This window comes from Bos taurus, chromosome 15, assembly GCF_002263795.3.
Source record: "Bos taurus isolate L1 Dominette 01449 registration number 42190680 breed Hereford chromosome 15, ARS-UCD2.0, whole genome shotgun sequence".
In the NCBI taxonomy this organism is placed as follows: domain Eukaryota; kingdom Metazoa; phylum Chordata; class Mammalia; order Artiodactyla; family Bovidae; genus Bos; species Bos taurus.
In genome coordinates this window covers 67,004,499-67,019,705 of record NC_037342.1, presented here as the reverse complement: position 1 = coordinate 67,019,705, position 15,207 = coordinate 67,004,499, and the positions used below count along the sequence as shown (strand labels likewise).

Sequence of the window (15,207 nt, the reverse complement as noted above, 5' to 3'; positions counted from 1 at the left end):
AAAATTCAGTCCACTGATACTTAGCTCTCTGAAACAGGGAGAAGAGTCAGAGTATAATAAGAATCTCTAAATAGATCTCATGAGAGATTATTTCCACAAGTAATATTGATTACTCACCCAAATAATAAAAGTTTAGAGATTGACAAAGTTAACACGTAGATAATTTTTAAAAGGGAAAAAGAAATGTATGTGTGTCTATGAGTCTAGTTGGTATATGGCATTTGCTGCCAGTGAAAGTTGTAGAATCAGTGAGCTTGCTCAGGTTCAATTAGATACTTGCTAGAACTGAAATTAAAAGAACTGTTAATTTCGAGGCTTCACATAAATTGATAACTAGATGACCTTAGATACAAATGTCCTCCCCCCCGGAGTATTTTTCTGGAGATGTATTTCATTTTAGCCCAAGAGCTTAGACCATAGCCTCTCATTCATTTGTTTCCACTGAGTCCACAATGTGTAAGGTATTATTGTCAAATTTAGGGGAATATGAACCATACAGGAGATGAAATTGTGCTGAAAAGTTCTGCTAACAGTTCATGCCTCAGATACTGAAATAAATCTGAAAAAATTAAAGCATGTTCACTTTGTTTCAGTAATGTTGCTTGATGAATATTCTTTTTGCATAATTTGCTGTACCATTGTTTTGATTTTCTATTGTTTCTATTACCTAATAAAGCTGATAAAATATGAAAATGTCTTTTGTTTACATTGATTTATTCCTATTATTAACATTTGTAGTTACCCAGTTATCGGCAAAATTATACTGTTTAATTTTTTCAAGATCACTCTACTTTTATTTCTTTTTTATCTGTCAGTAGAAAGTGACATGAGTGGGAGCTGAAATAGCCTCCACGGTATTCAAAATGTTTTTCCCTCACATTGTAGTTATTCCCACAGCCTTCTCTTATCTTTATTTGTCTACAATGACCAAGTGGCTAAAAAGTAATTACACGTATTTGTTTCATAGTGAAAGCAGATTACATACGATAATCTGAGAGATTCAATTAGAATCTGAGAGATTCAATTAAAGCTGCTTTTGTGTGTGTGTGTGTGTGTGTAAGTCGAGGGCAAGTACTTTGGTTTTACTTACCGTAAGTTTGAGTAAAAATAGGTCTTTTTAAGTCATCTCACTAGGAAATGGCAACCCACTCCAGTGTTCTTGGCTGGAGAATCCCAGGGACGGGGAAGCCTGGTGGGCTGCTGTCTATGGGGTCGCACAGAGTCGGACACGACTGAAGCGACTTAGCAGCAGCAGCAGCAGCACTAATGAGTCTACCACGTGTGATTTGAAGACAATAAAGTTTCTTTTCTACTAAGCATATGCAAACTTTCAAATGAACCACATTAGAAGAGTACTCACTTATCCCAAGGATATAATGCTTTTGCCTAACACAGTTCTAAGACTCACTTTTCAATCACTTTCAGAGTCTATGTTTCATTCTTTAGAAGATACTCAACAGTCAGAGATGAATTTGGTTTTTGGAAACAGACAAATGTTATCCAAAGCCAAGTAAGGTGTCATTTTCAGCATTATTGTCACTTTAGGCCAAAAGTGAAGTCTGAGCTAACAAAGTGGGTTTTCTGATATGCCTCACAAATAGATTTTAAGGGTAAGTCCCAAACGGTTTACACAGAATAATGTCAATAAATAAGTACATAGCTTTCCAGGGTGACTATTTTGAGGGACTCTACTCCTCTCCAAGCACAAAGATGGTCCATTGCATAAGAACTCACCTTGGAATGCAGGGAATGTGGATTCAATTCCCTGGTCAAGGAACTAAGATCCCACATGCCGTGGGGCAACTAAGCCCTTGGAGCCCAAGCACCACTAGAAAGATCTTGCATGACTCAACAAAGATCCCCGTGCTGCAACTAAGACCCCCACGCAGATATCTACACATGGATCTATATATCTATATAAATAGGCACACATATATGTATATATATAAACAAGAGCAAAATACACAAACAAGTTCAATGTATCAAGAAAGTGGAAAGCATAGTGGAAAAGGAGTAGTAAGTCTAAAGGGCAAGAAGCTTGTCATGTTTATGGAACTGAAACAGCATCAGTCTGGTGAACACAGTAAACAAGAGGATCGTGGAATGGCATGCGCATGGAGAGGTGGCCAGGGCAGGGACCCCCAGTTTTTCATCAGTACAAGAAAATCACATAAAACTTCATTCATATCATGTGAGCTGTTCCTTCCTGCTTACCTCTGTGTTACTATTCTCTGTGTGGGGACATCTCACCTAATGAGCTTATGCTTTCACACTTTATGCACAATCTCCTCAAATGCTGAACTGATAACATTTGTGTTGAGCCCCCCTTGTTACTTCACAGGTACTCAGGGCTTTGGGGGAACCCATTCCTTCCGCAGGGTATGCTTTCCCTCTTGCACTTGATAACTCCTGCCAATACCCGAATCCATCTGGCTCATTCCTCTCCACTCTTTACATCCCAGTTCAGATATCTGCTCCTCCTCCCGGAAAACTCCTCTGGACCCCATCACCCCAAATCTCTGCTTACAGACTCAAAAATACAAGAAATAAAACTGTATTTTTCTGTAAATGAATTCACATTATACTATGTATCCCTTTCACAGTGCATTGGAAATTTAGTTTAATAAATTTAGAGTTCTCTGTCTTCACCCAGCTTTTTCTCCAATTTCTAGGAAGAAATATAATGCTGAGGTGTCAGGAGTGGGAGCGAGGGAGGGTGAAACATTTGGTATTTAGGGTCATCATTCCTCCTCACCAGCTGCTTCTACAACATTCACATTCCCACCTGACTTGTGGGTGGCACCTTAGCTTTAACCACAAGCATTAGGACATCTACAGTTTCTCTTTCTCTCTCTCTCTCTCTCTGCTATTTTCAGGTCCATCTGGGCTCAAATGATAAAGAGGGGATCTTTATCTTTTCTGTCCCTTCCCTTCCCAGCATGGCGACAGTTCTCTTAGCGAGACCATCTAGGATTTCTCTATGCTCTGTACCACTCCTGGGCACCTCTTCCTGATCCCGCACCTTTACTGGGTCACAGAACCTCTCCCCAGCTGTCTCAGGCTAAACCACCCCAGGAAGACATTCACTTCGGGTTCTATCAGGAAAGTGAGTTGCTTCTTCTCTCTGTTTTTGACTTCCCCAAGCTTATCTGGAGTTTGTATTGTTCTCCCAAGTCCACAGTTCAACCCAAGATACAGGAGATTTTGTCATCTCTATATATCTAGTAATTAGCATAATGCCTTGCATACTGTAGGCACTTAAATTTTCATTGAAATGAATTGAATTAAATTCTTCAGTGAGTTGCCTCTGCATTCCACTATGGGCAGCCAAAATGACTTATTCATTGTCTAGCTTAATACTGATATAAATATTGAAAGTAAAATAGAATCAGTTACACTAACTGAATACGCAAGAGATATAAGAATGCTCACATAGATGAGAAGAAAATGGGTGTTAGGATAAGTGATACTGGCTGGGGTAACAAAAACCCCAAAACACCAGTAAATTGTCACAAAGTCTCTCTCCCACTCAAGAAGAGTTCAATGCAGGTTTCCCTTATTAAGCTATTCACCAGAGTAGGTTTCCTCCAAGATGGGTCTCAAAGAATCAGGCTGTTTCAATTTTGCAACTCTGCCATCTTTATCTTATCTTCAAGACTTCAGATACAAGGAAAAGAAAGAACACTGAGAAGGCACACTCTCCTGTAAACGTTTCAGCCTGCAAGTGATACAGCATTTCCTCCAACATTCCACTGTTAAAAAAAAAAAAAAAAAAAAGCTCAAGTAGTACAGCCTCACCTACATGCAAAGGAGCTGGGAAATATAGTTTAACTGTGTGCCCAGAAAAGGGAAATGGATGTGGTCAGCATGAAGCCAGTATCTTCCATGCATGCTCAGTTCCTTCAGTCTTTGCAACCCTATGGACTGCAAACCCCCAGGCCCCTCTGTCCATGGGATTCTCCAGGCAAGGATACTGAAGTGGGTTGCCATGCCCTCCTCCAGGGGATCTTCCCAACCCAGGAACTGAACCCAAGTCTCCTGCATCTCCCTCATTGCACGTGGATTCTTTACCCACTGAGCCACCTGGGAAGCCCAATATCTGCCATCAGCTCAGTTCAGTTCAGTCACTCAGTCATGTCCGACTCTTTGTTACTCCATGAACCCCAGCATGCCAGACCTCCCTATCCTCCCTGCCAGGCCTCCCTCCCTCCCTCCCTCCACCCAAACCCATGTCCATTGAGTCGGTGATGCCATCCAACCATCTAATCCTCTGTTGTCCCCTTCTCCTCCTACCCTCAATCTTTCCCAGCATCAGGGTCTTTTCAAATGAGTCAGCTCTTCGCATCAGTTGGCCAAAGTATTGGAGTTTCAGCTTCAACATCAGTCCTACAAGTGAACACCCAGGACTGAGCTCCTTTAGGATGGACTGGTTGGATCTCCTTGCAGTCCAAGGGACTCTCAAGAGTCTTCTCCAACACCACAGTTCAAAAGCATCAATTCTTCTGCACTTAGCTTTCTTTATAGCCCAACTCTCACATCCATATGTGACTACTGGAAAAACCATAGCCTTGGCTAGATGGACCTTTGTTGACAAAGTAATGTCTCTGCTTTTAATATGCTGTCTAGGTTGGTCATAACTTTCCTTCCAAGGAGTAAGCGTTTTTTAATTTCATGGCTGCAGTCACCATCTGCAGTGATTTTGGAGCCCAGAAAAATAAAATCTGCCACTGTTTCCACTGTTTCCCCATCTATTTCCCATGAAGTGATGGGACCAGATGCCATGATCTTCGTTTTCTGAATGTTGAGCTTTAAGCCAACTTTTTCACTCTCCTCTTTCACTTTTATCAAAAGACTCTTTAGTTCTTCTTCACTTTCTGCCATAAGGGTGGTGTTATCTGGATAGCTGAGGTTATTGATATTTCTCCCGGAAATCTTGATTCCAGCTTGTGCTTCTTCCAGCCCAGCATTTCTCATGATGTGCTCTGCATATAAGTTAAATAAGCAGGGTGAAAATATACAGCCCTGACATTCTCCTTTTCCTATTTGGAACCAGTCTGTTGTTCCATGTCCAGTTCTAACTATTGCTTCCTGACCTGCATACAGGTTTCTCAAAAGGCAGGTCAGGTGGTCCGGTATTCCCATCTATTTCAGAATTTTCCACAGTTTATTGTGATCCGCACAGTCAAAGGCTTTGGCATAGTCAATAAAGCAGAAATAGATGCTTTTCTGGAACTCTCCTGCTTTCTCTATGATCCAACGAATCTTGGCAATTTGATCTCTGGTTCCTCTGCCTTTTCTAAAACCAGCTTGAACATCTGGAATATCTGCCATAGTATATATTTAAACATGCAGATTAAATAGTCCCGAGTACCTTGAAGTAATAATGAAGGGCACTAACATAGTTCTGTTAAACTGGAAACAGAGCCACAGTCACTTGAGGGAATAAGACAAAAGAATTAACAGGCAGTGTGTCACTAAGACGTTTGAAGTGGCTACTGCAACATTTAAAATTATGTACATAGCCCTTCTCAGTCTTAGACAAATCACTTCACATTTAACACCTTCCAAAAGCATTTCACTCTTGTCCCTCCCCTGGCTTGCATGGGTTGCATGCCTCAAATGCTTCAGTGGTTTCCATTTGCATTTGGGGTGGGATCCAAAGTCTTTACCCAACCACAGGGTCCTGCATGATGAGGCCTCTGCCTGATTCTCTGGACTCAGCAGCCCCTCCCTCAGTTGACTTCTGCTACACAGACCTTCCTTCAGTTCTGAAACATCTTCAGTTGAAGCAAAAGGGAAGGGGTCAGGGAACAACCTTTAAAAAGAATGGCATGGTCACGGGACGTGACAAAAACTGTTTAGAACCAACCAGCTCCAAGATGGCAGAAGACTCCACTTCCAGTAGACCTTGATCCTTGTTATACACTCACTGTAATACACTAGCAAGCTAAATGACACACCCACAAGTGCCATGACCGTTCAGTTCAGTTCAGTTCAGCCGCTCAGTCGTGTCCGACTCTTTGCAACCCCATGAATCGCAGCACGCCAGGCCTCCCTGTCCATCACCAACTCCTGGAGCTCACTCAGACTCATGTCCATCGAGTCAGTGATGCCATCCAGCCATCTCATCCTCTGTCATCCCCTTCTCCTCCTGCCCCCAATCCCTCCCAGCATCAGAGTAAATATTTTAAATATTTTACAATGAACATTTATATCAAATCATCCTTCAAATACAGACAATTTTATGTGTCAATAATACCTCAATAAAGCTGGGGGAAAATAGTACAGAATAAAGATAGTAGGATTTTTTAAAAGTCAATCAAAGATGGCAGCACTGGAACAGCCCTTAAGGCCCCCTGCTATGCCCACAGTCAACTTGTTACTTGCTGGATATAATTTCCTGGGAGATGGATTGGGGCTGCAGGAGTAGGGAGGGTACCAGGGTCTTTGGGGTACATGCTGTTTACCTACAAGTACAAACATATTTCAATATTTAAAAACTTGGTATGTTTGGCCTGGCTACTTCCATGCAAACATACCAAGTTTTTAAATATTGAAATATGTTTGTACTTGTAGGTAAACAGCATGTACCCCAAAGACCCTGGTACCCTCCCTACTCATGGAAGTAGCCAGGCCAAGGGCTTCCCTTGTGGCTCAGTTGGTAAAGAAGACACCTGCAATGTGGGAGACCTGGGTTTGATCCCTGGGTTGGGAAGATCCCCTGGAGAAGGGAAAGGCTACCCACTCCAGTATTCTGGCCTGGAGAATTCCATGGACTGTATAATCCATGGGGTCACAAAGAGTCGGACACGACTGAGCGACTTTCACTAGCCAGGCCAAATCTCTGTTCTGAGTAGGAGTGAGCTGGGGAAGTCTCCAGAAAAGGTGGCACTAAGTTGCTTGAAATTTCACGGATGATGTGGCACTGACAGACTAGTGTGAAGGTAAGGTGGACAGAACTAGAGGGGAAATTGTGGAGGTGCAGTCCTGTCAACTTCGGGCTGAGATAAGCTTCAGTGACCTCGCATGTAACGTGAAGAAAATAGTAGTACTGACTCCAAAAGAATCCAATGAGAAAACCATAGGCAAAGTGTTTGCCACACGGTTTGGTCAGTGGCAGCTATTATTACTGTTGTGATCGCCATTGTTTCTAGGGAAAGGACTGGGCAAGAGAACCGGGGGGCTAGCTCACTTCTGCCATTATCTGTGTGGCCCTGGCAAGTCAACCACTCTGATCAAAATGTTGAGTGTATGAATGCATGAATTTTATGGGGCAGAGGATCGTATTTTTATGATTGTCAAAGGAATTTAAATTTTCATTTCACATCCTATATTTACCTTAAGTATCTGGAACCAAATGGTCTTTCTTATTTTAGTATAAACTATATTCATTACTCTGTTGCCTTTTTATTATAAAAGCACCAAATTCATGTTGTAGTTCCCTCGAGGAAAAATGTCATTTCATTTTTTTTAATGTTGTACTCAATATTATTATTTGAATATAAATCACAATACCCACTGTTTCCAAATTTTAAATTTTTATTTCAAATACTTAAACATACAACTGTTAACTATAACCATAATATTAATAAGGAATAGAAATATTAAAATATAAAAATTAAGTGCTGAAACATATTTTAATTAAAAACATTTGACATGGAAATTCCTCCACAACAAATCATCAAATAAAACCACTGCATCCTGGTGCCTGAACTTTTCCTAAAACAAATACAAAAAAAGAAGAAGAAAGGTCTTAGAAGCCATTAAACAAACTTTATAATTATGTGTATGAAAATAAAGTGAAGTGCAATTTCACAAAAGGAAAAATCTCACCAAAAATGAATGAGGTACATTTATGTAGGTCACTGTAGTTAAATGGAAAAAATCAAATAGTGACAAAATATAGTCACAAAATCTCTCAACATCGAAAGAATAGACCACCTCTCATACAATAAGTGAAGACACAGACATAACCGCAATCAAAAATCATTTGCATCGAAGTGATGATTCATTCCCGCAGCCACCCCTGGTGCTTACAAACTCTGCCTCCACAAGCTCAACCCAAAAAAAGAAATCTTTACCTTCATCTATATTTGTGATAACAAATTGAGGCAAAACTAAATTTTAATTCACTTGGAAGGAAAAGACATCTTTTCCTCCTGTTCCTGTTTCTCGGTACATATTTATTAATCCCAAGGAGCTTTTTGACCTCATACCAACTATTCATCAATTTTCATCAGCCATTATCACTGGCCCTGCAGCGCACCTCAGCGGGTTGGCAGAACTTGTAGAATCAGGTTTCATGGGAAAAAGATGCTTTTCACTTCTCAAGTCTCAGTCTACACTTCAGGAAAAAAAAAAAAATGCTCCGTTCAGTGTGGTGAATTTCCCTAGAGAATGTGACTGCATTTACAATGGACACTGTCAAAAATAAGACTTGAATATAAAACCAGGGTCTAGGATATTACAATCTCAACAGTGAGGAGGACAGAAACAACCATAGGCCGCATTTCTACATATTGAAATTCCTGCAGCCAGATGTTCCTGAGGTTTATTAAAATGTGATCTGATTAAGGGATTACTGGGAGGGTTGTGCTATAAATCATGCTGTTAGTCACATGCATTCAAAGGAATTCCTACAATGCTAGAAAAGTTGAATTTAACATTGGAGAGTGTTTACATTGCCACCAATCGAGTAACAGAGAGGAAGTGGGAAAAAAAAATCCACAAACCAGAGCAAGCATGCCTCAGGGAGTAAGAAGATTACAGGAATTTAGCTGTTTATTAGGGCAGAGACATGCTGTAAGGATTAAAGGGGATGAAGGAAAGGGGTGCTTCAAAGTCCATTAGTTTACCTAATGCAAAACGTAAACGTTTTCTAGAGAAAATAAAATTAAAATATGTATGTTTTTGACAACTAAATTACAAGTATCTTTGTAATTTATATATTCTATACAAAAAAAGCAAGAAAAAACTGCTGTATTGTTTAAATGGAAAATACCAGGTTCAATCCCTATAAAAGCATCAAACGCATACCATTTAGGATAATATCACTGATGCACATTTGACAACAAAATTACAAAGCTCTTTGATATACTGTGTGTGAAGAGTGGCAATTAAGGCCAATAAAATCAAATGAAGAAAAAAAACTAATTAACACTAACATATCATTATGACTTACTAGCATATAAACTCCCATGCCTGCTCTAAATTGCCAGCAATTGGCAATTCCCAAATTCCTAAGGATGCAGACAAGAGTTTCCAGAAACTGGAGCCACCAGAGGTTTGGGGGGGCTCTTGAGAACTTTGACAATTCTTCCTCCTAGCAAAAGGCCCTAAGCACACCAAGGACTTAAAACCCACCCGTCCCTGCTCCCAAGAATGCAATCTCAAGATTATGAACTATAGTGGTGAGTTGTAGATTCTAAACAAATTATGTTACTGCTTTATTTCAAAAAAATTAATGGTTCGTTTTTGTGGCAGAAACAACATGGAATCTGAAGACAAAAGATTTGAGTTCAAATTCCAGATCAGGTATTTACTATCCCCGTAAATTTGGGCAAGTCATTTAACCCTCCACAAATGAGAATCATAGCAATGTCTACCCCACAGAGTTGTCGTGAGGAAAAATGAGGCAAATGAATGTGGATGAATGTGGAAATATTCTAAAAGTGGCAAAAAAAAAAAAAAAAAAAACCCTCTACAAATGTTAACTCTTCCACTCTACCACGAGCAGGCTCCATCTAAACTTGTGCACGCATGCTCAGTGGCTCAGTCATGTCTGACTCTTTGCAACCCCATAGACTATAGCCCACTAGGCTCCACTGTCCATGGAATTTTCCGGGCAAGAATACCAGAGTGGGTTGCCATTTCCTACTTCAGGGGATCTTCCCAACCCAGGGATTGAACCCACCTCTCTTTCATCTCCTGTATTGGCAGGCAGATTTTTTACCATTGACACCATCTGGGAAGCCCTCCCTCTAAACTTAGCAGGTGAGAAAAGTACAACAATTTCCTGCTACAAAAACCTTAATACACTGAAATTAAACTGATCATAATAGAAAAAAAAAATAATAACATAATGTAGAGGGAAAGATGCCATGAGAACTAGATTTAGTAAAATTGGTCCAGGTTTCATATGGAGAAAACCTGGCAGAAATTTTCAGCAAGACATTAAATCTGTTTTTATACAGTAAACAAACCCAGATTTAAAAGACCACTGTGGAGTGGAAGGTGGGAGGGAGATTCAAGAGAAGAGGGACATGTGCATACCTATGGCTGATTCATGTTGATATATGGCAAAAGCCAACACAACTTTACAAAGCAATTATCCTCCAATTAGAAATAATTTTTTAAAGTAAAAACAAAACAAAAAAGGACCCATGTGCCTTTGAGATTGTATGGACAATCATTTGAAGAATCTAGTTAAAAGTAAAAATAAAGATCATACTTGGCTACTGATAGCAAACTAAACATGTACTACCACAAGATTAATAACTAATTGCAGCTAACAGTTTTATTCTTCTAACTTTGTTATTGAAAAATCCATGGTACAGATGATCTCCTAAACTCTAACCATTACAAAAGAGACATCATTTATATTCAGAAAAGGACTGATTTTTCAAAAATATTCTGGATGTAGGGTATTTCTGCATAAGTGTACCAAATGACAGGATGTACCAAGAGCATTTTATCAAGGTCACTGTACCATACACAAGGAAGATATTATTCCTACAGATATCTGAAAAGCTGTTTTGAATCTTGTAGAATAAGCCAAAATACATCAAATTTATAAAACCAAGAATTCTACAAAAATGATATAAAAAACACAGCTCAATATAAACTAGAGTAACTTGGTGGGGGGATGGAGACCACAAGTCAAATTTCTCCCCTGGCTTCTTTGGCAACCCTGACTTTGATTTTCACGTCACTCAGTCACACGCATACCTATCTTTGTTCATCTCTGCTCCTCTGCAGTTACTCCTCCTCTCAGCTATTGAGCTTTCAAATAACTGGTTTCCCCTGTTGCATTTCTGAACTCCCTAAACAGCTCAAGCAATCAGCTCACCAGTTACCCATTCCTGACATGGGTTCAGCATCTGCGGCCTCTCCAACCTACCACTGCCTGTGTGGTAAAGCCCCACACACTGGAGTGCAGGGTGCCAGGAGAAGGTCTCATGCCACCCAGAGGAAAACATATTTGCAAAACCAACTCATAAGCGGCTGCCCTGCTTAAAATTCCATTGAATCTTGGGATTCTGGGGATTCCTCTAGGTCTAACAAGTCCCCTAAGCCTCCCTGCGAGTTTAGGGTAAACCCCGAGTCTTTCAGGGCATTATGAGCATTCATAAACTTCTGCAGGTATTTGGAGGTATACAACCAGTGATGTTTCAAAACATCTTCCATTTCATAGTACTTGGACTGCCTGGCATTCATTTTCCGGAAACGCCTGAACAGTTTGTTGCCAGATTCATTTCCCTCGCTTGCCCATGCCCCAATGGAGCCATCCCTCTCAATAATTTCAGGGACGTGAGCCAAGGTTTTGTGAAAATAATTGGTGATTTTGCCTTCATATCTATACTTGAACTTGGTGGAGAGGAGCTCAGCAAAGCGTTGTGAATTGAAGCTATACTGGCAGAGGGATTCCGGGCACTCTTTAGCAGGACATGAGGATCGCCAGACGGGTTTCATCTTCAAATAAAGGTCCATCAGTTCCTTCAGGGCTTCGTGCCTCTCCTGGGAGGGAATTAATTCACAAACTGCCTCAACCGTCTCTTTGGTCATGAGTTTCCGGGCAAAGTTGCCGTTCATCCTCATGATGGGCTTCAGGTTCATCTTCTTTCGGAGGTGCTTGTCCAGGGTAGCCTGCCATCTTTTCCTTTCCTCTTTGGAAGCGTTGGGGTTCTTATACACCTCTCCGATCTCCAGCTGGAAGATCTTGTAGAACTCAGCCGCATTGCCGATGTCGCAGTGGAGGGCATCTATGGAAGGGACCGTCTCAATGAAGGGTTTGGCCGAGACCCCCTTCACCCGGTCCCGCAGTTCCTCCACCGTCTCATGGTAGGGGTTAGAACGCCAGACCTCATAGCGCTCCAGATTCTCAGCGTGGCTTCTGGTTATGGAATGGAAGACCAGATTTTGAGAGGCCTCCAGGCGAGTGGCATCACAAAGGGTGCAAATGTAGACTGAGCCGGAAGCCTCGAGACCTTCCACTTCGCGGACCAGTTTCTCATCGTAGCCGGTGCCCCTAAAGATGAACTTGAAAGTCCGGAGGATGCCTCCCATCTCCAGCATTAATTCGCTGCTCTTCATGGCCTCCCTCTCGGCAATCAGAGGGCTCAGGATGGCCGTCAGGGTCTCGTGGTCAGACTCATCGGCTAGCATGAGGCACAGCGGCTTGCAGCAGAGCTCGGAGTTAGGCTTGGCTTCCTCGAACACCTTCACGTTCTGTGACCCGTGAGCAACGCTGATTTTCATGACCGTGAAAGAAAACCGAACCGCCTTTTCTGGAACTGCCGGTCCGCTGCCGTGCTTCTCGCTCACGTCTCCCATCCCATCACAAGACTCCTTCACCACCACGGTGAAGGGGCCATTCAGGTAGTCGTCAAGCTCTCGGGCTCTCATGCCCTCCAGAATGTCTTCTTCCATGTCCATCAGAGCGGACACCAAAGCTGCATCATAGCGGAAGCGCTTGGCGATGGTGTCCACCGGGTAATCGTCCACAGAGGAGGCCAGTCCAGACAGTCCATCAATAATGCCCACGTCAGTGCTGGAAGACACGTTCTTCAGAGGTGGCTGCCACTCGAAGGGGTGGTAGCCTGGCAGAAGGACTTTCTCAGCACTCCGAAGGGAGTGCAGAGGCTGGAAAATCTGCCTCCCCGTGATGGCCTTCACAGTCCTGTACATCTTGTGGTACTGGCTGCAGCTGAGGAAGGTGTTGACGCGGATGGCTAAGCAGACAGCCGGCTGCAGGCCGGAGCCACGTCCCTTCATGATGGCCTCCAGCTCATCCGCTTGTCTGTGCTCATTTCTCGCTCTCAGCGCCAGCAGGAACAAGGTCAGGCACACAGACTTCACATCTCCACCTTCTTCTTTGTCGGCAAAAGCCTTGACCTGCATCTTGAGCTCCCTCAGACGGTGCTTCTGAGCCCTGCGGGTCAGGGACAGGAGATGCTGGCGGGGCCGGCCCCCTTTATTGATATGCACAAAAGTCTCTTTCGATTCCTTGTGGCTTGAGACATGGTGATTGTATTTTTCCAAGCTGACCTCCTCATCGCACTCCTCTGCTGGACATTTCACCATCAGGGAGTTCAAGATGCTCAGAAAAGACTTCACCGGACTCTCCAGGTCAGTAGGGAAGCAGGGATACTGGCAAGAAGGACAATAGCTGCCCAGGACTTTGAGGCATCTGAGAATGCAGATCCTGCAAAAGACGTGCTTACAGTTGGTCTCCACGGGATCGGCCAGAATGTGTTCGCAAATCTGGCAGGAGATAGATTTCACAAAGTGTGCTGGGAAGTCCACTGCTAGGAGCCTGGTACTGAGGTGTATCTTACTGCAGTTGGTGGTCTTCTTCATCAGTTCCTTGCTGCTGATCCTGTCCTGAGTTCTTCTCTTGCACCGTCGGGCTTGTCTCGCTCGGTCGATCACAGTTCTGAGTCTTTTGCTGAGCTGCGAGTTTGGCGGCTGACTCTTCCTCTTGAGTCCTCGACGGGCAGCATCACAGATGTCACAGGATGGTGTGTGGGGGTGCCACTCCATCGTTGCGTTCCTCGAGGAGTAAACCTCACGCGGGGCACTGCTGAACTTCCTGTGCATGAAGCTCCAGCAGTTATGGCAGAACTCAGTGGGGTGGATCGAGTCCACATCTGCCTTCACGTCGATCCGGAAGACCTTGGCAATGAGGTCCGGCCAGGACGTGGCCCTCTTTTCCTTCTTTCGTAAGAGGACTTGGGTTTTGCCATCCACGGGCCCGTGGACTGGATATCTCCTGTGGTGCTGATCAGCTTTGAGAGAATTCCCACAGATGCGGCAGAGATGTCGCAGGTTGGCTTGGTGGATTGCTTTGTCTCTTGCTTTTCCATCATCGTGGGATTTTTTCTGAAATTTTGGGTGGGGCTTTAACACCGGTTGAGTCAGGGCTGGCTTCGGACCACCAACCTTGTCCAGGGCTGCTGGAGATTGCTCTAGAGAGGGCTTCCCCTCAGAGGAATCTTGCTTTTCTGCTTGAGCATTTTCAGGGGCCTTTTCAAAGGATCTCACCCTGAACAGCTTAAATTTCCATTCTGAAAATTTAATATGTGGATGCTGGATTTCATCTGGGGCAGAACTGAGTCCCAGGGTAGGTGGCAGAGAGACAGCCATGCCGGCTGAAACCTGGGAACAATAAAAACAAGTCAGATGAGAAAAAAATGTCAACATCCCACTGATGCATCTTGGAAAGAATACAGATTAGTACGTTCAATTATTCACTTATTAAATCATCCAGAAAGTTAATTATTAAATCTCCTATTTTAATATACTATGTTAGGTGCTGATCATATATCAGAGAATAGAGTCATTCCCTGTTCTTACAGTGTAGATGGTCATTTAAACCAGGTATGTAAGTACGTGCACCACCATAGTTAATTTTACATATATGTGTACAACCTTATATTTTAGTTTATTATTTTTATTGAGGTATAGTTGATGTACATACCATATGTACAATATTATTTCCCTTTCACTAAAACCTTAAGGTCTTTGAGGACAAAAATCTCACGATTTACCTCTGTATCCCCAAGGTTCCTAGTACACATTACATGCTCAATAGTTGTTTGCCAAATAAATGCAAGAAAAAAACTGGCTACTAAAACCAAAGAAAAGTCATATTTTCTGCATTGTATCAGCCTCTTTGCAGTAGCTGGACAATATATTTCCAGCTTTTTAAAGCTGTCTCCCAGGAGGTTGATTGTTTATTTCTTCCAAACGGGACATAAAAGGATGATAAAGCTACAAATCCAAAGAAACTAATTACTCAGTACTTGAAAGGATGAAGTGAATTTTGAGCTTTATGAATGCATGCTAATAATAAGTATCATGGATAGTAATTATGCTTACAATTTTAATTAGTGAATGCTGCTGTAAATTAAAAGGCTATGTCTCCATTAGAAACAAACCCCACAGAACTCTCTAAACCTGAAACAAACCACAGTGTGCATATACAAA

At 42.4% G+C, this 15,207-nt stretch overlaps 1 protein-coding gene across 1 annotated transcript; it reads right to left on the bottom strand.

Annotated features, from left to right (window-relative positions):
• Positions 1–7,530: 7,530 nt before the first annotated feature.
• Positions 7,531–14,879, bottom strand: RAG1 (recombination activating 1). Its single transcript, XM_024975902.2, has one exon. The coding sequence runs from the start codon at positions 14,419–14,421 to the stop codon at positions 11,233–11,235; it is 3,189 nt and encodes a 1,062-aa protein (XP_024831670.1). The 5' UTR covers positions 14,422–14,879; the 3' UTR covers positions 7,531–11,232.
• Positions 14,880–15,207: the final 328 nt, after the last annotated feature.

Excerpts from the sequence above, each read along its gene's own strand:
- RAG1 (XM_024975902.2), bottom strand. The coding sequence starts at position 14,421 with ATGTTGACATTTTTTTCTCATCTGACTTGTTTTTATTGTTCCCAGGTT.